At 41.3% G+C, this 26,206-nt stretch overlaps 1 protein-coding gene across 3 annotated transcripts; it reads right to left on the bottom strand.

Annotated features, from left to right (window-relative positions):
- Positions 1-1,003: 1,003 nt before the first annotated feature.
- On the bottom strand, positions 1,004-17,353 carry LOC133409843 (anosmin-1-like). 3 transcript variants are annotated; one of them, XM_061690498.1, is made up of 14 exons: positions 17,114-17,353; positions 16,424-16,640; positions 14,945-14,992; positions 8,937-9,002; positions 8,612-8,834; positions 7,255-7,439; positions 7,025-7,154; positions 6,090-6,295; positions 5,886-6,012; positions 5,691-5,798; positions 4,191-4,279; positions 3,831-4,002; positions 2,593-2,801; positions 1,004-2,023 (listed from the first exon to the last, which is right to left on the bottom strand). In XM_061690498.1, exons 2-14 carry the CDS (start codon positions 16,631-16,633, stop codon positions 1,853-1,855), a joined length of 1,944 nt encoding a protein of 647 aa, XP_061546482.1. In that variant the 5' UTR covers positions 16,634-16,640; positions 17,114-17,353; the 3' UTR covers positions 1,004-1,852. The 3 variants fall into 3 exon arrangements, with proteins under 3 accessions (XP_061546482.1, XP_061546393.1, XP_061546566.1); XM_061690409.1 differs by lacking the exon at positions 17,114-17,353 and having other exon boundaries at positions 16,424-16,926; XM_061690582.1 differs by lacking the exon at positions 17,114-17,353 and having other exon boundaries at positions 1,917-2,018; positions 16,424-16,926.
- Between the last annotated feature and the right edge of the window lie 8,853 nt (positions 17,354-26,206).

The raw sequence follows: 26,206 nt of genomic DNA, 5'->3' as shown, positions 1-26,206 counted from the left end.
GGATTCCCAGCTGGTTCACCACAGTTCTGCCTCCTGCATCATCCATCCATCCATCCATTTTCTGAGCCGCTTATCCTCACATGGGTCACGGGAGTGCTGGAGCCTATCCCAGCTATCATCGGGCAGGACGCGGCGTACTCCCTGAATTGGTTGCCAGCCAATCGCAGGGCACATACAAACAAACAACCATTTGCACTCACATTCACACCTACATGCAATTTTAGAGTCTTCAATTAACCTACCATGCATGTTTTTGGGATGTGGGAGGAAACCGGAGTACCCGGAGAAAACCCACACAGGCGGGGCCGGGGATTGAACCCAGAACTGTGAGGCAGACGCTCTAACCAGTCATCCACCGTGCAGCCCCTCCTGCATCAGTGAAAGTGAAAGATGTTTGGTGTAAGTGTCTGGAATCAGCATTTTGCTCACTGAAGGATTCATCTGGACACGAGTATGTAACCAGATGATTTCATTCATTGGCTTTAAGTTTGGTATGCTTTTCAAATGGCGGCACGGTGTACCCCGCCTCCTGCCCGATGACAGCTGGGATAGGCTCCAGCACGCCCGCGACCCTAGTGAGGAGAAGCGGCTCAGAAAATGGATGGATGGATGGATGCTTTCCAATAAGAGGTGCCTCGGCAAACATAACATTGATTATTTTTATACAAGTGTGTCAGGCAAGAATAAACACTGAGGATTTATAAAACCTTCACCTTTAAGGGCTACACGTAAAATGATTTGTGAGACCCCACACTAACTACTACTTTAGTGTGTGGTGTACTCAAGATGACCAACCTACATTTCTGCAGAGAAGGAAAACATGCACATCGCAGTGATTTTTCATTTAATATTGAGTTTGGCCCGCAATGTTGTCCCAATTTTTTATTTTGTCCCACCGTGAATTTGAGTTGGTCTATAAGCATTTATCGCCAATGAAATGGACTGATGCCCTCATTTCACTTCTAAATGGTTCAAAGCATTAAGTACATGCAGCACCAAACTGTCCAAATGATAACTAGCTTGTGGCAGGTTTTAATCATGAAAATGCATGCACCTTATCTCTATCAATTGAAGGAGCTGGAGGGGGGAAAGGTGTTCCGTTTGATTCCTGTGGATGAAGACTAACTTCTAAGTGACTTTGAAGGGCCACTGACACAATGCATTTTCCGCCTCCTACAGTAGAACAGGCTGATGCAAGAGAATCAATGGTGCCCAAAAGTTGTGTGGTGCACAGTGTGCACATGCAAGCCAATGAAACATGTTGCAATCCTTTCTGAGCATTGAGTTGGTGTGCTCAAAGGACGCGGGCATAACAATCATTAAGGCAAAATAAGAAAAAAAAAGGGCAAATCCTAAAAAGCATGCGCTACACGTGGCATAGGATTTATATATTGAATCTTTGTTCAATAGCTCTCCACAGGTCTAGTACACACAACTAGACTATATATATACAGAATATACAGTATAGCACATCTAATTCAGACATTATATACATAATTTACACTCCCTAGAACTATTGTGAACATCATCATTTCACCATTTTACCATTTATTTGTCAATACACTCTTAAGGTGACGTTCAATGACAATGAAGGTCAACAAGAATTGGGAGTTTGCATGCAGTGTTGACAACATGATACGGCAGGAAAATAAATAAACTTTCAAACTTGAAACAGTTGAAGGAAGAAGTTATTTGGGTAATTGTTGCATTTCTGCATTTGGAGTTGTTTTCCTCTTGTTTATTTGCTTTGTTAGCAAACAAAGAACCTTGAACTTAGGGAGACAAGGTTGTGCATTCCAATTGGCTGTCAGGCCAGTGCCTCTGAGCAACTGGCTAATCATACTAATGTTCCTCATCTTGCTTGTTTAGCAATACTTTTTCTATGCTTTAACTCTTGTTGGAATCCTGGAGTCTGGAAGATTCTGCTGATGGCTGGACCTTCACCGTTTGCAGTGATGGCTCGGACCTCCAACCTGTAGACACTGGCAGGGTGTAGGTCAGGAAGTGCCAGAATGTTGCTGTCCTATGATGGAAAATACAGTAAGAGGAGGAGGTGTGTGAAGCATAGCAAAGCAAAGTTTAGCATTAGGGTCATTCCAGAATTGGAGAAAAAAGTACTGTAGGCAGCAACATTTTCACAAAACTGACCATTTATTTTGTCTTTTTTGTCTTATGTTTGCAAGAGGAAAAAATGAGGTCGTAAACTATCATGGAATTTGTTTAGTACAGTGCAACCATCGACACTGTAATTTTTATGAGATATAATTAATTGTCATATTTTGCTGTGTTTGGCACAACCCTGGTACAGACACTTGGGCAGGCTATATTTAGCAATATTGCTAAATACCTTTCAATTTAATGAATGAAATGCAATTTTAATTGAATGCAAAATTCATTTTAATATGGCTGCAATTACATGAACAGGGTTGTAAATCAGTGCTCATGTTAAAGTCTGCTCAGCGGTACATGGTAGCTATGTTAGTTCCGCTGCTATGCTAACTTGTCTACAACAAACTTAGCTATACAGTAAAAAGAAAAAGAAACGTTCTCCCAATTCTGGAATAACCCATGTGCTTGTGGTCTAGTACTGACCGCGGTTAAGATCTGGGATTGGGAGACGTCCTCCTTGCTGAGTCGCCTGGTTGACGTGACCTCTACCAGGGTCACCTGGTAGCCAGTTAGGTGACCCTGAGATAGGCCAGTAGACACATCCCAGTTAAAGATAGCAGTCAGGTCACCACCACGTACCTTGAAGGAAACTGTCAGGTTGGTTGGCTTGATCAGAACCTTCTGAAGAATCCCTGCAAGAGTAGATATAAAAAAAAGAATCATGTTTTAATTCACTTTGAATACACCATTCATAATGCATAGTGGTTTGGTGTGGACAATACAGTACAGTATTAGTTTGTTTGCACAGCAATGTGAGTGGCAATGATTGAGTGGACTGTGCACAGATGACAGGGGGTATGCAACACTGACAACACACTACTAACACGCTAAGGCACGGGTTCTTAAAATAGGGTCCATGGACCCATGAGGGTACGAAGAGAGAACTGTCTTACACAAGCCCATGTCTATGATCGACAACAAAAGGTAACGTAAACATGTAAACATCATTCGCTAATTCAATATAGCCTATCACTGCTGGTTATAATGTATTGCATTGCCCCTGCAAGTGGTCAACGATAGACAGAGGCTACAGTTGACTTTATTGAACAAAATAAATAAGCACATTCATACACAAGCTTTTATGACCCTCAACTGACGCGACTCAACACGCAGACTGGCTAACGGTTAGACAGTTAACAGTCAGCCGCTAATCTGAGCCAGCAACACCCAACTACACGCATCGCTGATCCACACGTCACTCTCCAGGCCAGGCCCCGCCTTTCAAAGCCGCAAACATTCAAAGTTACAGATTCTACAATGTACACTGTGAGGCTGGCGACACCAAATGGACGAAAATATTACCTGCACCACACATTATGTGATGGTATTGTTGTTTAATAATGCGAAACCAATTTTCATCTGCGTAATCGATGGGATAGTTGGTAGAATACTCGGTTCTAAAAATATTCGATAGCTGCAGCCCTATATGGTAGTTATATTTAATTGCCGTTAGGATTAAGAGGAGGTCCTTGGAAATGTTTCGATACTGTCAGGGGTCCCTGGACCCAAAAAGTCTAAAAACCCCTGAACTGTGGTGTTTCTACATATAACACATAGTGAATTCTAGCCAGGGAGAAATGATTGGTGACTTTGCTCCTGTGATGGCTTCTGTGATGATAACTGATGCTCTACTGTGTGCTTCTTACAGAAAGTTGTCTTACGTGTTTCTCCATTACAGTCTATGGGTTTTGGACTCTTGGCTTGTATGGTAGAACAGGAAGGCGTAATGAAGCAGATGCTCTTGGCCGGCGGTCTACTGGTCCTGCTGACAGGCTGTAGTAGGACTTTGTACTTACAGGAGAAGAGCAAACCCTGCAGGCTGGTGAAGGTCTCCTGGGATCAAGTCAACACACAACATATCGTTACAGCTATTGTGTAAGTATTTCCCACCCCGGCTGACCTCAAAGTCAATTTTCAATTGTGATACTCAACCATGACCGGATAACCACGTTAAAATGCTCTAAGTAGAAATCAAATCAGTTAATTCAACGTAACATTCATAAAATATAAAAATATCTAACCTTTGTACTGGTCTTCTCTCTGAGTGTGTTTTGCTTGTGCTCGCAATACTCTGGTTCCCACTGGATTTTGTAGTACTCAACTGAAGGGTCTACAAAAAGAAGAAGGTCGGAAATTAATTTAGGGGGATTTTCACCCTGGAAAAAGAGGACTAGTCACTAAAAGTACAAAATTGTAATTGTATAATAATAATACAGTGATACTCGTTTATTGCAAGAATTACGTTCCAGACTCATCGGTAATAGGTGAAAATACGCGATTTAGAGAGACCATATACGGTAATTATTATTATTTTAAGGTTTAAAATACCACCACACACACACACTTTAAACACATTTGAACTTATTAAAACACACTTATTAAATGCCTTGTAAATGTATATGAACTCAAAAACAAATTTGCAAGCATAAAATGTCAAGAAAATGCATAGTCCATCCATCCATTTTCCGTACCACTTATCCTCACTAGGGTCGCGGGCGAGAAGGTGCCTATCCCAGCTGACTCAGGGCGAGAGGCGGGGTACACCCTGAACGGGTCACCAGCCAATCGCGGGCCACATATAGACAAACAACCATTCGCACTCACATTCACACCTATGGGAAATTTAGAGTTTTCAATTAACCTACCGTGCATGTTTTGGGGATTTGGGAGGAAACCAGAATACCTAGAGAAAACCTACGCATCACGGGGAAAACTATGAGGCAGATGTGCTAACTATTTGGCCACTGTGCTGCAAAAAATGCATAGTAATAATAATATAATTAAATATAAAACATTTGTTTTTATAGTTTATTCCTTGAAATGCAACTCCCATGCTGTAATCACATAGAAACGTATTAAAACACACTTTTGAACATATTGTATATTTATTTTATTTATATATTGTGTATATGTATATATTTAACTATATATATATATATATATATATATTATGTTGGGGTTTTTTCAGAAAAACCTGTGATATATAGTGGAGGATTACTGAACAGTATACTGTATATACAGTACATTTAGCTCTGGAAAAAAAAAAGAGAACACTGCAAAATAATCAATTTCTCTGATTTTTCTATTCCTAGGTAGATGTTTGAGTCAAATTAATGTTTTTGTTTTATTCTATTAACTACTGACAACATAGAGTAGCTCCCAAATTCTAAATACAAATATTGTCATTTAAAGCATTTATTTGCAGAAAATGAAAATTGTCAAAATACCAAAAAGTGGGTTTTTTTGGTCTCTTAATTTTGTCCAGAGCCGAATACGATATGGGTTAAACCATCACAGCATACCCCGGCAATCCCACGATGCCAAGTAAATACTGTATGCGCCCTTGTAACTGTGAACAGTATATCTTAGTAAGCTTAATCTTGAGCTTGATCTTTTTATTATCACATTGCATTACTATGACTCATTTTTGTTTTTTCTTCAAATTACAGTGTGTTTCAACAAGTAAAAGTATTATTTATAACGGTGGACATTCATTCAGTGAAGCTTGCACTCATACAAACCTGTGCTGCTCTGCCAGTAAATGTGAACCTGTAGCTGTCCATTTTGATAGAAGGGTGTCCCCACATGCAGGATGTCAGCCGCAGAGGATATTGGTGTTGCACTGGTGTCTTTAACAGAGATAAAATATGGATAATGCTTCAAAGGTCGTGTATCAGCATGAGTTGCAACAATTATAACAAATGCGCTGGACGTACTAAGATGTGTGCTGAAGTGTACAATGGCCCGGGGTCCTTTCAGCTGGCTTTGTTTCCAGTAGGACACAGCCTGGACTTCCGCACTATACGTCCGACCGGACCGGATGCCATCTAGCACCACCTGCATCTGTACAGAAGATACACAATGACCTTGTGACATCATTTGCACTTTTTAAGAACAAAAGTGGTCCCACCAGCCCTTACCTCTCTTACTAGCTTCCTCCTCTTGGTCAAAGAGTAAGCGATGGGTTGACCAATAGCAGTCCAAGTCCAGCTAACCTTGTAGTGGTGAACAGGAACATCGAGGTCTTCAAGCATGTGCCACTGTAGTTGGACCCACACCGCCTGGCCCGTGGCAAACGTTACGTTGGTCGCTCTCAGCTCAGTTGGTGCGGGAGGGCGACGGGGGTCTGAGGGGAAAGATGTCACAAGAAAGGAAAACAATGCAGTGTTGCAAAGAATGCTATGATTTAAAGACCCTGTAAAGTGAATTCAGAGATTTATTTCGAAATACATTATTCACGTTTGAAGATCATTGCTGAAAACATGTAAAGCCTGAGAAATATGTACTGTAGTAATCAATTGTGGCGATACAGAATAGTGTTAATCTTGTTTTGACCATTTTCAGCATGAGTTGCCCCGACCCAAATATATAAGAACTTAAGCACCTTCGGTCACATTAGCTATGTAATTGTGATCTGCTCTTAGCTAGCTAGCTATCCCTACACCCTTCGGATAGTCTGTAGGTGGGATTGCTTTTGAGTGCCTCAGTGTCACGCCATAGAAAAGACAAGCTAGTGGGGTATAGTCCAGCCACCGCAGGCTTCAAGCAGATATATTTTCATTGCTCAAACATGTAGTTATGCGTAGGCATAAGAATGATGCAAGATGAAGTATCATCCATTTTTCCAGGTCCTAGCAATCGTTAACAGTTGAGCGAGGATCCCACAGCGTTCAAGTTTGATTTTTCACAATTTTGAAGCCTCATTTTATATATTTATACTACTCTACTTACTGTATTTACTATTTTTTTAATCATCCAAATTTAGCAGGGTTGTTAACAAAACTGTGGTGTGTCAAATTTAGAAGACATTTATTTCTGAACAAAAGAGCTTGTAAAGATTTAAAAGGTTGCTGACCTCTGCTGGATTGAATGTGTCGACTCGGAGTGGTGAAACCTCTGGTTCCGTGAGTATTGACAGCTGCGACTCTGAACTGGTACCAGCGGCCCGGTCGGATGTCGTACAATCGGGCTCTCTGTTCTGTGGTCTACCAAGTAGCAGGTGGTGTGTTGTGTTTAAAAAAAAAAAAACAACAACATGTAGTTGGACACAACATGAAGCCTAATACGGGTAAGCAGCCCACCAACCTGTGCAACCACATGCCAGGAAATGGCAGCATCATCACTGGGTTGAATGCCAAAGTTCCATCTTGTCTGCAGGATGTAGACCACAGGCTCAGCGGCGATATTGAACTTGGAGAACCAGTACACCTCCAGATGACCAGGGGGCACCTCCTCAAAGTCCAGCTCGTTCCTCGGTTTTAAAGGAACCCCTGCGAGATTAATGTGAGCCATCAAGCAGTAATAAAAGTACAGTGGACACGATGTCTCCAGGGTCCAAACAGTTCTTTGACCGCGTCTTACGGTATGTCTCCCTTCCAATGCTCCTTAGGCTATAACCTCCGCTGTTTTCCTCGCAAGAGAATGAGATTGCCCCTCCGTGAAGAACAAAATCTGGAGACAAGCCTGCTCCGCGCCTCTGCAAGGCCTCAGGTACAAGCCAACCATCACCGCACCCCTGCGCCTGCTTACGCTGTTGGCCAAAAGGTGTAGTTATGTGCGAAGACTCTTAAGGTGGACTCCAGAAAATTGGCCCTCGGTTCATTGGCCCTTACGAAATTGCAACCTTGGTGAACCCGTGTGCTGTACGCCTTAGGCTCGCGGCCTGCATTTGAGTTCACCCCACCTTTCATGTCTCACAAATTAAACTGGTCTCTTCGAGCCCGTTGTCCCACCCTGTGCCGCCCCCTCCTCATCCCCAGGTTATCGATGGACATCCTGCCTACATGGCGAACAGGCTGCTGGATGTGCGTCGCCGTGAGAGGGGCTTCCAATACCTGGTTGACTGTGTGGGCTATGGCCCGGAGGAGCGGAGCTGGATTCCGGCCCGGTCCTGTTTTGAGCAAGGCCCTGATTCGTGACTTCCATCGTCAGCACCCGGGACGCGCATACCATTTTTGTCCATATTGGCAGAAGATGAAATACAGCGAACTGGAAGGCGCGATAAGAAACGAGCGCATAAGCTTCTTCTTGATCCCGCTCTAATCCCTCCCACTTTTGATTGGTGCCTGCTGTAAAGGAAAAGCAAAGGAGGCCAGGCCAGGCCAGGCCGAGCGAGGCCAGAGCAGAGCGGGGCCAGGTAATTTTGGAACTTATAATGGCAAAGTGGAATTAGTGCACGATGTAAGTTGTTGCTTTATTAAGTTCAGCCCAATTATTCACAATAGTTTACTGCCAATCTGCCACATCCAATATGGCACTGACGTATTGTAGCAACTGGCCAACCTGCTCAAGGCAGTGTCTACATATACACGTCTTTGCGTTGAGCCCTGAGTCTAAAAATAAAGCATCGTCAGGCAGGCAGGCAGATTTCTTGCTCCTCATTGATGGTCTGTCCATTGTGTCATCAGTATTTTGGGATGAAATAGTTCATTGTCACACTCACCCTTGTAAAGGTTTTGTGGAGACTGGCATGTGTGACCGCAGTCATTGGAGCAGCATTTCTTCTGAGCTGGACATTCTGTGTCGTGATCACAGCTGTGTACACAGGCGGCTGCAAAGCCACTGGCTTGGTTTGGAGGCGGGCAACCACCTTGTTTCACTTCCAACAGTGTTTGAAGGAACTCACAGCTCGCCACACATTCCCAGTGGTTCAGAGGAAACAATTTCTGCATACATAGGGGACGGGGTACAAGCACTTCACCATTTACCATTTCACCAGTTTTGTGTACAGTGCACCTAAAAGGTATACAATATTATAATGCATCTACCTCACAGAACTCTTTACAGTTGCTCTTCCTTTCATTGGACCAGTAATCTCTACAGGGCTCCAGGCACTGTGGAAGAAATGGGCGCGAAATATTAGTTTTTTGGGGTTGAAGTAATGTACATTTTACCTCAATTCAATGGATATTGTGCTCCTCCTTCTGGTGTGTGCACCTTGGCCACCTGGGGGCAGTATAATAAAGACATACGGCTATACTTACTGCACATGGAGGTCAGGTGGACTTGTTGCAGAGGATAAAGAATATATGCCTGTTATATTATCTGTCTACATATGTTGTTGCGCCATTTGTGTTCAAATATCAGCTGCCAAAAGCATTTTAACACCGCCACATAGATGCTATTTGTTCGGCCGTCTATGGCGTTCCATATTATGTAAGCTAGTGGACTTTAAGGCAAAGTTATGTGCTTGTTTTAAAACATGTTTACTTCTGTAAAATGTTTAGTTTGACAGTAAACATCTTACTCTCTCTTTTTTTTTGAGGACTTATTCACTATCTGCCAAACTGCTGCTTGTTGTGATGTAATTGACGCCCACCAAACGGTCTGCAAATGCCTATAGATGCCACAGGATGGCGCAAAAGCCCTATTGATCTCTAAATGAAACTCCTCAACTGACTTCAACAAAGTTCCTTGGCACCAAGATAACAAAAGATGGTGCCAAAGCAATAAAAGCACGAATAGTATTTCTTCTTTTACTGCTTTGGGTTGAGCACAAAATAGTACATCTGCAAGTTTATCAACAAATTGCTGAGGACAGGTTCTCTACAAAATCTGAATAGGTGAAATTGTGAGCTAACCTGCGAATATGCACTGGTTCAACATACAATTATTTATTACGCTGAAAATTGATTACAGTAGTTCTAATCATCTCAATAGTTTTTATGACTAATCAGATGTCCATAGTGCTAAACCCAGGCCAGTTTTGGAAATTAAAATTTTGTACCTCACACATCAGGTTTATTATTATTTTTCACTTTTTTGCTATGATAAATAATCTATTATATTCTGGGGGAGGGGGGGGTCTTATGTTTCAAATTAATATGATTTCTGATCGAGTTTTCAGTTACATATCTTTTTTTATTATTATTATTTTTTTATGATTGGCTGGCAGCCAGTTCAGTGTGTACCCCGCCCCCTGCCCGATGATAGCTGGGATAGGCTCCAGCACGCCCGCGACCCTAGTGAGGAGAAGCGGCTCAGAAAATGGATGGATGGATTATTATTTTTATCTTGGTACAGATCTGACGTCAGCGGTGTGGGGTCATGATTGAAAGCTGCCTCAGACTTGTCTTAGTCATGTTACCCTTAAAGAGCGTAGGCAGTGAGAGGGTTTTTTGACACAGCATTAATATGATTAGTTTCAATGAAATCAATTCAATCTAAGCCACTCTATTCATCTCCATGGGCCAGTTTAAAGGCAGATGCACAATAGTCACTATAGATCAGTGGACTGGGAAGCGTTACAAAAGTATCAAAAAGTCAAAATCTCACCCAATCAACACAATTACATTTGAAAAGATGACATTTTAAATAAATTAACTCAATCTTGGCTTATTAATATTACTCATAGCTTTTTGAGTGATAAGAAAAGGACAAAACAAATGAATTGTGACTGTCCTTATTTTCTTCTTGATACATTTGATTGACCACTGCTGCTAAAAGACCCTACATGTGCAGCGGTTATTGAATACTAAAGCCAAACGCTGTGCCCACCCACCGAGAGCCTATACATCCTTGGTATTTAAGGTACAGTCCCTATACAGGAAGTCCTCGAGTTACGACGCACTCGACCTACGACGTTTCGACTTTACGTCGCCCGTGCCTCATCCGCCATTTTGGCCCAACATCATAGTGTTTCTACTTAGCTAGTGCATAGTGCTTGTCTGTGTTTGTGCGACGGGAGTATCTTGGCCTTTTTTGTCCTCCTTTTTTCACATTCTCAGCAGTAACGGTAAGTACAGCATCTTATTTTTAAATTTTAATGTATTTTAGTTTCTTTATACGAAGTGTTAACCTTTCCTGCTACGGTCACCTGACCGTGGTCGGGAGACGCAGGGGTTTACTCCCTCCTCTCGTTGCACAGCTGAGCTGGGTAGCGGCAACAATAAAGGCACGAGGCGCCGATTTGCTGCTTTAATGGCTTTATTAGCTCCTCTGCACATTCAACTAATCGCTACTCTTCCCCGGTCGCCGTCACTACACTTGCTACTGTACACACTCGCACCGGCGCGCACGCTTTCCTCCTTCGCAGTCCCATCTCACTCACATATCGACGCACACGCCCACACACACTGAGCTTGCTGTCACAATCCCGTGGGACAATACCCGTAACAGAAGTATTTCACCGTAAATTTCGACTTTAACGGTGAAATCCGACTTACGCAGAAAATCGTGTTACGTTACCAGCGTAGGAACGGAACTTGCTCGTAAGTCGAGGACTTCCTGTACATGTTTTCTCTTACAGACCAAGTTACTGGTACACGTTTTAGTGTGCAAATGTAGTGCCTTTGCAGAATTTGTCTAGGTCAGCAGTTCCCAACCTTTTCTGCACCATCGATCGGTTTCACGTAGAGCAATACAGTGGTGCCTTGAGATACGAGCTTAATCTGTTCGGTGACCACGTTCATAACTCAAAACACTCATATTTCAAATCATCTTTCCCAATTGAAATGAATGAAAACAACAATCTGTTCCAGCACCCCCAACTCTCCCCCCAAAAAAAACATTTTTGGAAAGTTTTTTTAATGAAGAAAATAGCCCTCTATAATATTGTCTTTTATTAAAACAAACAGTGAGAACATAATTTAATAGAATTTAAATAATTAAACATTTTGTGCATGATAATTGAATGCTTAAAGTAAATTCATTGCGCTGCTCCTTCTGGTGTGCCTACCTCGGCCATCAGGGGGCGTATAATACATGTTATCCATCCATCCATTTTCTCTACTGCAGGTTCCCAGGCGTGCTGGAATCTATCCCAGCTATTTTTGGGCAAGAGGCAGGGTACACCCTGAACCGGTCACCAGCCAATCCCTGGGCACATATAAACAAACAACCATTCACACTCACATTCACACCGACGGGCAATTTAGAGTCTTCAATCAACCTACCATGCATGTTTTGGGGATGTGGGAGGAAACCGGAGTACGCGGAGAAAACCCACGCAGGCACGGGGAGTACATGCAAACTCCACACAGGGGGTGCCGGGATTCGAACCCTGGTCCTCAGAACTGTGAGGCAGATGTGCTAACAAGTCGTGCCAATGGTTGTTTGTTTATATGTGCCCAGTGATTGGCTGGCGACCAGTTCAGGGTTTACCACACCTCTCGCCCAGAGTCAGCTGGGATAGGGTCCAGCATGCCCGCGACCCTAGTAAGGATAACCGGTGCAGAAGATGAATAAATGAATGAACGTGTCCTGCCTAGAACACAAGTGGGATTCCTACTAATCCGGTACCAGTCCGTAATCCCATGTTTGGTCTCGGTCAGTGTTTCTCAAAGCATGGTACGTCCCTCTAGTGGTACATGAAAAGAATCACTGAATGGACGCACCACTTCCACATTTTGGGTGAGGCTACGCTAACATCCGGTTGCCAGGCAAATGAATAGTGATAACAAAGGCAGCATCAAACTTTTCAAAGTATCCTCGTTGTCTGATGGAATTATAGATTAGAGAATAGATAATAGAATAGAAAGCCTTTATTGTCATTGCATAGGTGCAGATACAACGATATTGGAGTTGCGAATACATAAAAAACAACCAATAATAATGCCGAGCATATAGGACTGTAAGGATCAATGTTCTCGCGGTTCGATTGTTTCTCAGTCTGTTGTGAGTGACCGGAGCTTCGTTATGGGAGTGGCTGGTAGTGGATCAGCTGGTCGGAGCTAAGCGGTGCCAAGCGGGGAGGGAGTGACTGACTATCAAAAATGGTCTCCTTTGTAGTACCTGGTCACTGTTAAACTTGTTAAAATTAAAAGCCGAGTTGAATTGCTGAACATCACAGTTGAGCGGGCTTTTTAAAAATCAAAACAGCAGCACCTAACTGTTGAATTTCCCTGTTACACAACCCGACGATATCACACATTTAAAGAATGAGGTTCTTTTTCCGTCAGATGGCACCCCAGTACAGCGGACATTCGTACACTGCTTAATCTTTCCCCCAAAAATGCGTAATATGTTACCGTGCATATGGTCCATTATACTATGACTAGGTTTTTACAGTTTTTTACACAGTACAGTTCAGTTGTATTTAACTTTTGAGCACAATACATTTACATTTAATCTTTTAAAAGTGTTTATTTTCAAACATTTAATTAGGTACAATTTTCATTTAACGTCTAGGGGTGATACATTTTAATTTAATAATTATTTGAGTAAAGTTTTTTATTTTCCTATATTTAAGTGACGTGTTGATGTTCAAACTGCACATCATGATATAGTGCCTTACAATAATAATGGACCTTTGGGGAATAAAACCTGCCTTGTTTTTTATTAACACTTGGGCCTACTATGCTACAATATTTGAATGTTAGTCACATGGGAAGCTAAGTATTTTTTGAGGTGATGCTTTGGGTAAAAGGTTTGAGAAACACTTGCCGCGGTAACCTCACAAGTCATTTTATTACAGTTGGAGCTGTAGTTGGCTGACTATGTGCATATCAAGTACAGCGCTGGCCACTTGACAACGCGACGCTTTGGCCTGCCATCTCTTATCTTCCCTTGCGGGCCTCTAAAGGAAATCGCCTCGCTAATACAGAGTGACATTGTCACTTCTTGTCTTGTCTTGTCCTCGGCTCTGCAAATCCCACCGTTGTTTCCTTTTCTTCCCCATTTCCAGATAAAATCAGTCACTTTTTCTCGTATTCCCGCAAGTAAAAGGAGGAACTTTTTTGCTGATCTTGGGAAAAGAACCCACTTGACATGAGTCTATTGAACAGAGTAGAATGTCCCGTAACGGGGATATCGCACATTAGCCCTGGTTACCAGCCCTAGAGGCGATACACATGAGCCACGACTCATGTTGTGCACCCTGTGTGGAAGACCAGAGTATGTAAGCACAAATTGCAGACCTCAAAAGAATGCAATTGCAAGATATTTGAGTCAATCGTTGAGAACGTTTTCCTTCGCCAAAGTGGCAAGTACCTTTTACTAGTTAGAATCTGCATGTTGAAGCAAGCAGTGGTGCCACTTTACTCGTCACCAAGAAGACATGAAAAAAAACTACATGAAAATGAAATAATAAAATAAAAATATTCTAAAATATATGGGCTGTGTGGGGTGGCATGCTGGATGACATGTTAGCACATCTGCCTCACAGTTCTGAGGACCAGGTTTCAAATCCGGCCTCGTCTATGTGGAGTTTGCATGTTCTCCCCGTGCCTGCGTGGGTTTTCTCCAGGTACTCCGGTTTCCTCCCACATCCCAAAAACATGCATGGTTGGTTAATTGAAGACTCTAAATTTCCCCTAGGTGTGAATGTGAGTGCGAATGGTTGTTTGTTTATGTGTGCCCTGCGATGGGCTGGCGACCCGTTCAGGGTGTACCCCGCCTCTCGCCCAGAGTCAGCTGGAATAGGCTCCAGCACGCCCGCGACCCTGGTGAGGATAAGTGGTACCGAAAATGAATGAATGTACTATATATCTATTTTTAGATCACCAGGTTAAATATTGTATAGTTAATGATTGTTTTGCTCATTAGTATTGTCTGATTTGTGATGTGTGTCCAGTCTGGGGCAAAAAAATCTTTTTCCGTACCCTTTCATTAAAAGTTGTATATCCACAGTAGTCTCTCTTGAATATAAGACATAGAGGCATCGCATTCGGTGTTGTAAACTTCAAGTCTCTACTGTCTGCTGCCTGCAGGCTACGCTGCATGCACCAAAGTCAGGCGAGTGTACCACTACACCATCAGTAACTCACTCTCTCTCTCTCTCTCTCTCTCTATATATATATATATATATATATATATATATTGCGTAAATATGACCTACCTTTGCACACACTCTATGACTATGACACCAAGATAGTGATCCATTGTTCTGAAAGGAGAAAAAAAATGTCATGACCCACACTGTGTTGCTGAGATAAGCCTTAACATAATAAAGGTTTTTGACCCATCACAGAGTTAATATGATGGAGTGACTCATTCATCATTTACACAATAGTAGCTCAAAGTGAGAGAAAATTGGGGTTTTGTTATACAGTATATTTTTGCCTCTATCAGAATTAATCAAAGTGTGAGGATTTCTGTCCTTGGAGTCCTTTATCGAACCTCAGTGAGGCTCGTGTAATAAATCATGCATCCCTTTTGCCATTATGCCAGTGAAATGTGGAAGAATGATAGTAAATTAGTTTTAAATTAATACATCTGACGAGGCAACTGCTTGTGAGATTAACACTTCTGATGAGGGTGAAATCCTAATTTTACAGTTTGATGTGTATGAAATGAAGGTATGAAATGGCTGTAATCCTAAAAATGTCTTGTTTTTGTGAAATATCTTGAATTAAAGGTAATAATCTACACATGAATCATTTGTTCATTATTTTGTTTGAAAACCACTGGTGTTGTGTGACGGCAAAAGAATAAAAACTTTGTCAATGTCCAAACACTACGAGAGGTAAAAGTATTTTACATACTTTATATTGAATATATTAAATATCAACATGATAGCTTGAAGCCTTTCACATTAACATTTGCTGAAAGAAAAAGAACAAAAAAAACCACAATTCATGGAGAGCTGGTTTTTGGATTCGGTTGTCCACTGATATACAGATCATTCTAAAATTATCTGATTGATTATAAACTGTGACTTTTGGAAGATAGAAAAGAAACATATACGGATTTGGTTATGTTTTATCTACCGAGACCAGCTTGGGCTGACTACCATTCCAAATCAAGAGGGTTTTCACATCAACATAAATAAATAATCCCAGGAGGTGATAAGATTTGTTGATCATTTTCACTGATAGGGTGTTGAAAAGTTGGAAAATTGTGTTCATGTTAGAAATCTGTGAGATCCTTCCTTTGACTATGAGCCCTAAAAATTGGAAGACTGCTTGAACAAGCTTCACATTAGATATTTAAATAATTTCACATGAAGCAAGGATAATCACATAAATCAAACTATACAGACCTGTAGTATATATTTCATAATTGTTGAGAGATTCTTTTCAACCTCCTCAAAAACCAATTGTGTATTCGAAATACAGCACGTGGAGTAAGTGCAAAACACTGAATAGTTATATAAAGTGAAAAAAATACAGCTAAAAGTTAAGAATACTGCTTACAAAAATTACACAAAGCCACAGAATGGAGTTCCACAATGACTAAAACAATACATTTGAATTAAAACATAAAAAATATGTCATAAATTAGTGTATTGACCATTGATTTACCATTGATAATTGATCTTAACATGGCCACAATAGTAATGTTGGCATAGTTGATTTAAATGTAGTTGAAACTTTACCTGCAGTGTTGGCGCATTGTGCAAACTCAAGCAGCGGGACATGCACCGTGCCCTCGGGAAACTCTCCAACCAGGACGCCCCATCCTTGCCATCAGCATGATCGTCATTGCTGGAGCCTTGGAGAAGCTTTTTGGTGCAGACATCAGAGACAAAGAGGAGTACGAGCAGCACAACCCTCTGTGGCATGCCGGTCCTCATGGCAGCCTGCATTCTTGTCCTGTTAGTGTGACAGCAGTGACAGAGTCGTTTGCTACAGCCTCATTTTAAGCAAAAACGTATAGCTGGGGGAGGAGCGCCATACATGTGGGAGGTGTGAACTTTTTGCCAAGGGATGTGAATTCCATGTAGCTGATTCTAATTACGCACTAATTTGTGGACCAGTTGCCATATGCGAACCTGATGCACTGTGTTAGAAATTATTTAGCACGTTGTTTTTAGTTCACTCTCCTAAATAGTCATGTCACTCCTCTAATGCATAGTACTATCCATGGCAGGTTTCTCGAAATAGGATCTGCGCTTGACAAACCATGCAGCAGAGGGCCTGCTATGACCATGACGGATGAAAACACTCAACTCTTAGAGAAGGCGTTTTCGCAATGCCAGAGAAAGTCTATCAGGGGGGCTGCGCCGGAACTCAACATCAACAAACATTTGACTCGGTGGAGGTTTCAGACAGTGAAAAATCTTTACCTGTACTGACTTCAGGTAGTTCAAAGCAGAAGATTATGATGCACAACAACCTGAAGCATAAATTGTACTGTGCGATGGAGCAGTGTGACAGCCATAAAGCTTCACAAACTGGTGCTGAACTGCAGTCGGGGAGAGAAAATCTTCTTGCCAGGTGGTTTTGCAACCCTCTTCCAATGTGAAAATGGGAATTTGAAAGGGAACATGTTTACAAAAACTGCAAAGTCGATGCTGTGAAATGTTGATGGCCTCACGTCAGTCCAAATGATATCTGAAACGAAATAGAAAAATGGAAGTGTATAGTGACTTTTGGGACACCCTGTATTATGTTCTACAAGAATGGGAATTTTATTGAACAGCCATAATGACAACACAATTTATTGTCGTGTAAAATGACCAAAAAAAGGGCGGCACGGTGGACGACTGGTTAGCAGATCTGCCTCATAGTTCTGAGGACCGGGTTCAAAGCCAGCCTCGCCTGTGTGGAATTTGCATGTTCTCCCCCTGCCTGCGTGGGTTTTCTCCGGGTACTCCGGTTTCCTCCCACATCCCAAAAGCATGCATTGTAGGTTAATTGAAGACTCGTAATTGCCCATAGGTATGAACGTGAGTGCGAATGGTTGTTAAAAAAAAAGAAAACACATGGGGTAGGTTATCCTGACACAAAACAGGTCTCCAGAGAGCATACTCTCTCCAAAAATGCAAGCGAACACTGAAATCAAACATCCCAGATACCAGTGAATGAAATATTCCTGTTGAAAATCTTTATTATTTAGTGCCATTTCTCCCTCCGTATAGGCCTACTCTGTCTTTCTCCCACATTCCAAAAACATGCATGTGAGTGTGATTACTTGTTTGTCGGTATGGATCGGACTCCCCCACGACACTAATGACGATAAGCGGTATAGAAAATTGATGGAAAGATAAAAGACATGAAAAGATTTCATGAAAGAAAAAGAAAAACTGTGAGACTGTAGACCTGAGCAGAGAACAATATGGAAGGCAACTATCATAGTCCAAAGGCAATTGCATAGTTTTGTGGAAGTTCTGACATATTTCCAGTAGTTGTTCGCAGCTGTAGCAGATGTGTTGCGGAATACTGGAAACCTTATCGCACCTCATTATGTGCTGTTAAAGAGCAGGATGTGTTGGGTGGATTTGCAGCTTTAAAACACAGGTGGAACTTCTTTCCTTCACAAGGCAGCCAATTTTACCTTCGGCGGCCAAGGGAATCCCATCTGTAATGTTAACTGGAAGCTGCCAAATATCTCATTAATGGATTCCACCTTTTAATTGTAAACATATCACCCATCAGCAGAAAAGGTAGCACCAGTTTCCTTGCTCAGAGGCAAAAATGATGCATTGGAAAATCTGAGGGAATCCTCCGCAGTTTAGGGGCATAAATATGAGGCATGCTCGAGCGGCTGGAACATCCAACTGTGCTTACGAGGCTCCAACATCGTTTTGCATTTCCAAACCCGCACGCTCATGCTGGGGTTGCACTCACACAACTTTTACAACACTTAATGAGGGAGCTATATGAAGAGTATCATAAAAATGCTTTTGCTCATTAGAGGGTCGGCTGAAACAACTGTCACATGAAAAAAATCATTTAATATTTTAGCTTTGGCCCGAACTACTAAGAATCAGTTATTCAAAATCAGTTTGGTTATTTCGTAGACAACAACCCACAAGGCATCAGCGTCGCGGTGTCTTAATTATTTGAACACCAACGGCGGAGCAACACATATAGTTAGATAATATTACAATACATAGAGGCATGTATTATTTATCCTCTGCGAAGAACGACTAATATTACTGCTTACTGACGACTTTTGATTGGCTTTGTGTATATTCGTATGTCTGTATTATACTGCCCCCAGGTGGCCAAGGCGCACGCACCAGAAGGATCAGTAGAATGTCAATTGAATTGAAGCAAAAAATTTGGCAACAATTTTTTAATTATTTGCATTCTCATTGGTCATTATTGTATGTTTTTAAAAAGTATAATATTTTAGTTTTTTTCTTATGAAAAACACATTTCATTTTGTCTATCCATGTAATGGTGAAAGATGATTTGCGCCACGAATATTGTGAGTTACGAGCAGGGTCACGTTGAGAACAAATTTAAACTCATATCGCGAGACACCATCTATCCATCCATTTTCTACACTGCTTATCCTCACTAGGGTCACGGGTATGCAGGAGCCTATCCCTGCTGACTCTGGGCGAGAGGCGTGATACACCCTGAACTGGTCGCCAGCTAATCGCAGGGCACATATAAACAAACAACCATTCGCACTCACATTCACACCTACGGACAACATAGCGTCTTCAATTAACCTACCACACATGTTTTTGAAATGAGGGAGGAAACAGGAGTGCCTGGAGAAAACCCGCACAGGCACGGGGAGAACATGCAAACTCCACACAGGCGAGGCCGGATTTGAACCCCGGTCCTCAAAACTGTTAGGCAGATGTGTTAACTAGTCCCCCACCGTGTCGCCCTCAAGGCACCACTGTTGTTGTTGTTTTTATAATGGCAACTGAGGTAGCTAAAGTGTAGAGGCATTTCAAAACCCAGCTGGGTCCTTGTTTTAGCTCCCTAAAAGCAAACATATCTGGAAAATTGTTTGACATCTGGCCACCCTATCAAAGTAGATTTGCAGTTTCAACGTTGAAATGTCCCGCTTCCTGCTTTAAAACTTTTTTTTAAAATAATTTTCATTTACTTTTAAATGTAACATTGGAGGTGAGTCAATCAAAGGAAAACTTTAATTGTTTTTTTTACCAGAGAAACTACAGTTTTTACAATGGAGTTCCGTCCCTCCGTCTGCAAAGTAACCTGAATTTATATGTAAGTCATAATTGCAGTTACAGTAGAATAGTTGTATGAAAACACTTCTACGCCAGAAATATAAAAACAATCAAATCCAAAAATAGTAGTACAGCAGTAAATGAACGCGCCTTCTTGTGCTGCTTGGCACATACCGGTAATTATTCTTAAACCACTGTGCAAATTAGCTCATTGCATGCCGTTCGTAATGTCATATGCCAGGACCGTTGTAAATCCAGTACCCCTGTAAATGGATGTTGAATGTCTGCCCTGGGTTTTCCACTTGTTTCCAGCCATGCACATAATTTACATATTGTAAGTGTTGGTGGAATCCCAGCAGTTGGTGCGGCGTCCTTCAGGCTCCAGATGGTTGTTTCCGCAATGTTTCTTGGGGTCTCGTTATTGAAGGGGAAACCCCAGCCCATATGGTTTACCTCATAAAACAAGATGGATCTCTCCACGTGGTTTACTGGCGTGCGTAGTACTCACACAACAGTATTTCCGTCACCGAATGTCAAATAAAGTTTTCTTTGTGTGCTGGTCATTCGCAACAAAGCACCAGTGACATCCTTAAATAAGGACATCTCAATTCTACCAGCAGACAAGGGAAAACTCATCATCATCATCATCGTGGCACCACGATGGACTGGAAGGCAACACTGACTGCTCTACTGGACGACCACAAGTCATAGAAAGGCTAAAAATGGATCCCACCAGTGGATACAAGATCACCAAATCTGTTCAGAAGCCAGATGAGAAGGAAGGAATTGATCGCTGCATATTGCCAGTACCCAGGGGAAGCGACACATTGCATTTATGGACAAACACAAATTCCCAAGGAAGAAGGTCTATTTAGGCCAATTGTCCGCAGCATCAACTCCCCCACCTACAAGATTGCCAAACATCTAGTCACTATCACATCATTGGTTAGAAATACCCTCAAACATATTGACAACAAGACCAGGGTTCTGATTGAGGGTAAAAATAACCTGTGGTCTCTGTCGGTAGGTTTTCTGTGAACCTCAATATTGAGGCTTCCGTCCTTCTCTCCCCACACTTCGCAGTGCAAGAACGGCAATACGTTCTCTTTGTCTTCCTAAATGAGACTAATTTTGCTGTCACGAGAATAAGGTGATAAAGTTACAAAAAATACAATGAAATAAAAAACTACTACACAGGCTTTGATCGTAAGGTTTAAGGAGTCTATAGAGGGGTTTTTTTCCCACTTCTTCCACGTACATTTGGATTACAATAGGGGAGACCGGTGAGCCCATGGCACAGCCATGTTTTCCCTGAACATTTGTTAAATTGAAAGTAAGTGGCATTAAAGCAAGATAAAGTCATTCGCATACCTAATCTGGAGTGAAGATGGTTCTGTCCTGTAGAATTTTGTTGTAGTTGTTCGCTGACCACAACAACTGCTGCGTTGGTGGGGATTACGGAGGTGGTGTCGAATGGTTTCATCTATAGCAAGTCTCATGTATCAAACCTTGTTGGTAAAGTTTGTGGAGTTGTGGATAAGTCTTGGGGTATTTCCAACCAATCCAGTTGGACAGATATTTCAGTAAATTAATATTTTTTGTTACTTAGGATGTCTTTTTTTTCTTTCCTTAACAGAATTCTGTGAAGATTGCTAGTTAGAGTGCCAACAATATTGTCCAAATCTGTAAATAATCTATACTGTATACTGCTTACGATTCTTAGGGGGCATATTTGGTTGAATTGTTTCAATTCTTAGTATACTGTAGTTCATCCAGGTTCATGCAGCAAGGCTCCGTTAAAATGCCAAAAATGATAAAGGAGGCTCTGTAAATGATTTTTAATCTGTCATGTACATACCGTAATTTCTCATGTATAATGCGTACCCATGTATAATACGCAGCCCCAAAGTTGACCTCAAAATTCTGGAAAACCCTTCTACCTATGTATAATGCATTTCTACAATGCATGATTTTGCTTCTACCCATATGATCAAAACGTGAAGTATTAGCTGTATTTTGTTAGGTTTTTTTTTCCAAAGAATTATTCTGAAGTTAAGCACTTCATTTGAACTCATAATGCATTCTTTTTACAACCCCAATTCCAATTAAGTTGAGACATTGTGTTAAACATAAATGACAAGTTCAGCAAACAAGCAGAGTCCAGTTGCCTCGATTCAAACCTTGCAGATTATCTTGAACTGGATGACTGTCTGAGAAGCAACATGGACATAAAGAAAAAACTACATTTTCTGCAAGCACATAGCTATTTTTTCTATTGATATTGTAACATTAAGCTTAAAATGACTTTGGCAATTATGCTATTAGATAAATGATAAGGGACAATATTCTCCTCTTTGTCTCCTATCCAAATTACTGTATAGACATGTAAAATAGTATTACAACTCGCAACAAAAGATGAATTGTTTCAGCATAGAGAAAAAAGCATTTATTTGCGTGAACAAGAGCAAAAGGCAAACATTGTTGAGAAAAGGCTAACAGTATACATGGTAAAGAAGACACTCAGTTACAGAGGTCAGTGCTGCAGCAATTGACAAATGCGCCAGGTGTTTTGATGTAGCCCTGACACACAGCCATGTTCATGCATTGACGGAAAGACTGGCCTGCAATGAATTCAAGAAAAAAATGTTTCAGCTTACAACAAACTATTAAATGAAACTCACTGCAAATTTTCGACAATATGGTCAGTTAAGTCAAAACAGAAAAAGAGTTAGATTGTGAATCCTGAGAGACAAAAAAACATTAATTCTAACATTTATTGTTCATCCAAAATATGTATTATGTCAGTGCATTCACATGAAACAGTGTTAGGGGCATTCTGAAAGAAAAACAACAGGATTAAAGACATTTACACAATTAGGAGCATTAAGTCAGTGTTTAGATTTCCTTTCATAGTTTTACCCTTCCCACATGCTTTAAACACATTCTGACTCATTAAAACACAATTAACAAAACAAATGTCTGCTAGCTTAATGCTAACATACAGCATGTGAAGTGTCGCATGATACAGTGTGTTTGCATTCAGCTGGAGGACTTTTTTCATTACAATGTTTGGTTGAATATTTTGGTGTTTATATATACAATATTTATTTCCATTTTGTTTTAGGTGTCTTTTTTTTTATTTATCGTAGATTATTTGTTGAAAAACTCACCTACTCTCTGTTTTTGTGCTGAGGCCAAAGCAATAAAGGTATACCTTTGCATTATCTTGTGGCATCTTGGTGCAAGGGAACTATGTTGAAGTGAGTTGAGGACAAAAGTAGTGCTTTGATTATGATGATGTATTATTATTATTATCCATCCATCCATTTTCTGTACCGCTTATCCTCACTAGGGTCGCGGGCGTGCTGGAGCCTATCCCAGCTACCTTCGAGTGATAGGCGGAGTACACCCTGAACTGGTCGCCAGCCAATCACATGGCACATTTGCACTCACAGTCACACCTACGGGCAATTTAGAGTCTTCAATCAACCTACCACGCGTGTTTTTGAGATGTGGGAGGAAACCGGAGTACTAGGAGAAAACCCATGCAGACATGGGGAGAACATGCAAACTCCACACAGCAGAGGCTGGGATTTGAACACCACTCCTCAGAACTGTGAGGCAAATGTGCTAACCAGTCGGACGCCTGTATTATTTTTTACTTTTTTTTTCAAGAATCACTGCTGGGCTCAGTCCCTCTCACCCCAACATATAGCAGGGAAACACTTGTAACGCATTTTCACTTTTTCGGTTTCTCCCAGCAGAGGTCGCCTTAAACCACAGCCAATGTCAAGTGCTGATGCAATGAAGCAATTGATTTCTTCCTCCAGTGTTTTGGCCCTGCGACAGCATCTCTCGGAATTCACACACAAACTCTGACCGATCTGAAATTTCTCTTGGCAGCTACAAAACTGAACTTACTCAGAGGTCCTTGAAGGATAACTGCAGCACAGGCATCAGCGGATCTGGAACAGTTCTGGACGCTCGTCGGGGTACAGAGGTCACTGCCCTTTGAGAAACAGTAGTTGCACCTCAGTGCTTCGACTACAAACACGGATAGAAAAGATTCAGTATGTGACCACACCGGAATGTGGTCAAACAGACTGGTCATTTTCTGTGTCCAATTAGGATTTTAACATTCTGTATGAATATGCTGATGCATGGATTTTTGCTTATTAGCAATGCAACTCATGACCACTACACTGCGTTGGAGCACTAATACCTTGACATAAAGCAAGCAGGAGGAGAACGGCACACGCTGAAGCTCTCATTGTTACTCTTGACACTGTAAATGTAAAACAGGAAGTTATTTTAAAATGGCGCATGCTTGTCGAAAACCACATCCATCAGGCATTCTCCAATTGTTTATGACAGGGGGTGCTGTTAAGGATTTAGAACGTACAGTTATCTGTGTTCAAATGTAGGGATTAAAAGTCAAAAGTCTTTGGAAAAATAAATGCTCGAGAAAAGTACAGATACCTGAAATATTTGTTACTTCCCACCGCTGAAAAAATTGCACTTTGGGCCTCAGCACTTAAAAGCAGAAAAATGACTTTGTCGTTGTTCTTTGGCATTAGTTTTCTTTGTGCCATCATTGCTTGTCCTGTTATTCTTTGAGGCTGACCCTTATTGAACATCCTTTTTCTAATAATGCCTGCAATCAAAATAGCATTTGTATGATGCTATTTTTGTTTGGGCAACCACAATATTGCCATTCTTTTCAATTAATGAAGCAGAAGCAAAGCCACATTGTGGAGTGTTAAGTTGCATTTTGTGGAGTGTTAAGTTGCAGTACAAGGCATGCACTGATGAGAAGAGGAAGGAGCCTCAGCCACAGCCTTAGATATGAGCCTCATGGCGAAAAAAAAAAGAGGGGTCACGCGCTGACTCAGTCCATTTGTAAGTTTACACTGTTGTGCAAGTTAAAGCATTAGCAAATGCTAATGTAAAAACTTGCAGCAGAGTGATGATAAAGAAAATTGGGTCACAGTTAAGACTCGGGTTGTAAAGGAGTGGAAAATCTCTGGTAAATTAAACTTTTCATGGAAATTATTCGAATCAACTGGAAATTGAGGGGAAGGTATCATATCCAAGCATAAATATTTTTCTTGTTTTTGTCATAAGAAGACAGCCACGCAAAATAACATACAGTAATGAAATCGTATGACAATTCAACATGTATTTTGCAAGCAGCGCTTCATCTAGATTTGAATATTTTATTGGACAATCAAATATTTTATTGGAAAAAAAACAATGTTACACATTCCCCGCCGACCCAACCCATTCAAAAATTGACAAAAATACACTTCCCATCGAAAAAAAAACAATAACAAAGTCCCTTCCAAATGCTAATTGAAATAAGCCCCTTTTTCCGAAAAAAAACCTTTTTTAATTAAAAAAGAAAATCCCATTCAACATCCATTTTCTGAGCCTCTTCTCCTCACTAGGGTCGCGGGCATGCTGGAGCCTATCCCAGCTGTCATCGGGCAGGAGGCAGGGTACACCCTGAACTGGTTGCCAGCCAATTGCAGGGCACATACAAATAGACAACCATTCGCACTCACAGTCACACCTACGGGCAATTTAGAGTCTCCAATTTATGCATGTTTTTGGGATGTGGGAGGAAACCAGAGTGCCCGGAGAAAACCCACACAGGCACGGGGAGAACATGCAAACTCCACACAGTCGGGGCCAGGGATTGAACCCGGGTCCTCAGAACTGTGAGGCTGACGCTCTAACCAGTCACCACCGTGCCACCTCCATTCAACATGCAAATAAAAAATATATATATTTTCAAAAGCCTTAAGCCTAGCTTTTGATTTTTGCTAAACCCTTTCAGGCAATTGGCTCTTCATATTCAACTGTACTTACATGAAAGCTGCTCGTTTTAGTCAGTATGTTAAAATATATAGAAAATATACCCCCCCCCCCCCCCCACCCCACACACACACACACACACACACACACACCTACAACTATATACAAATTCCTTATTAAGCTACCTGCCTGTAGTGTTAGTTTTTTATGTTATCTCACTGAAGCTGAGGCGTGTTTTATTTCATATGGAACAACATCTAAAAGGGAGGACAGAACACCAGTTATTAAAAGCACCGCTGTGACTTACTGTGACAGGTATATGTCATTTAAAACACAGTTTTAAAAAGAAAATCTTTTGTGTGGTTTACGTAGATTAGCTGAAGAAGCGCATTCAGGGGGAAATGAAGACATGCACCATTCAAAAGTTACATTGAGTGTAAATGTATATTACCTTACCTTAAT

This window comes from Phycodurus eques, chromosome 1, assembly GCF_024500275.1.
Source record: "Phycodurus eques isolate BA_2022a chromosome 1, UOR_Pequ_1.1, whole genome shotgun sequence".
NCBI lineage: Eukaryota > Metazoa > Chordata > Actinopteri > Syngnathiformes > Syngnathidae > Phycodurus > Phycodurus eques.
This window is presented reverse-complemented; position numbering and strand designations above follow the sequence as displayed.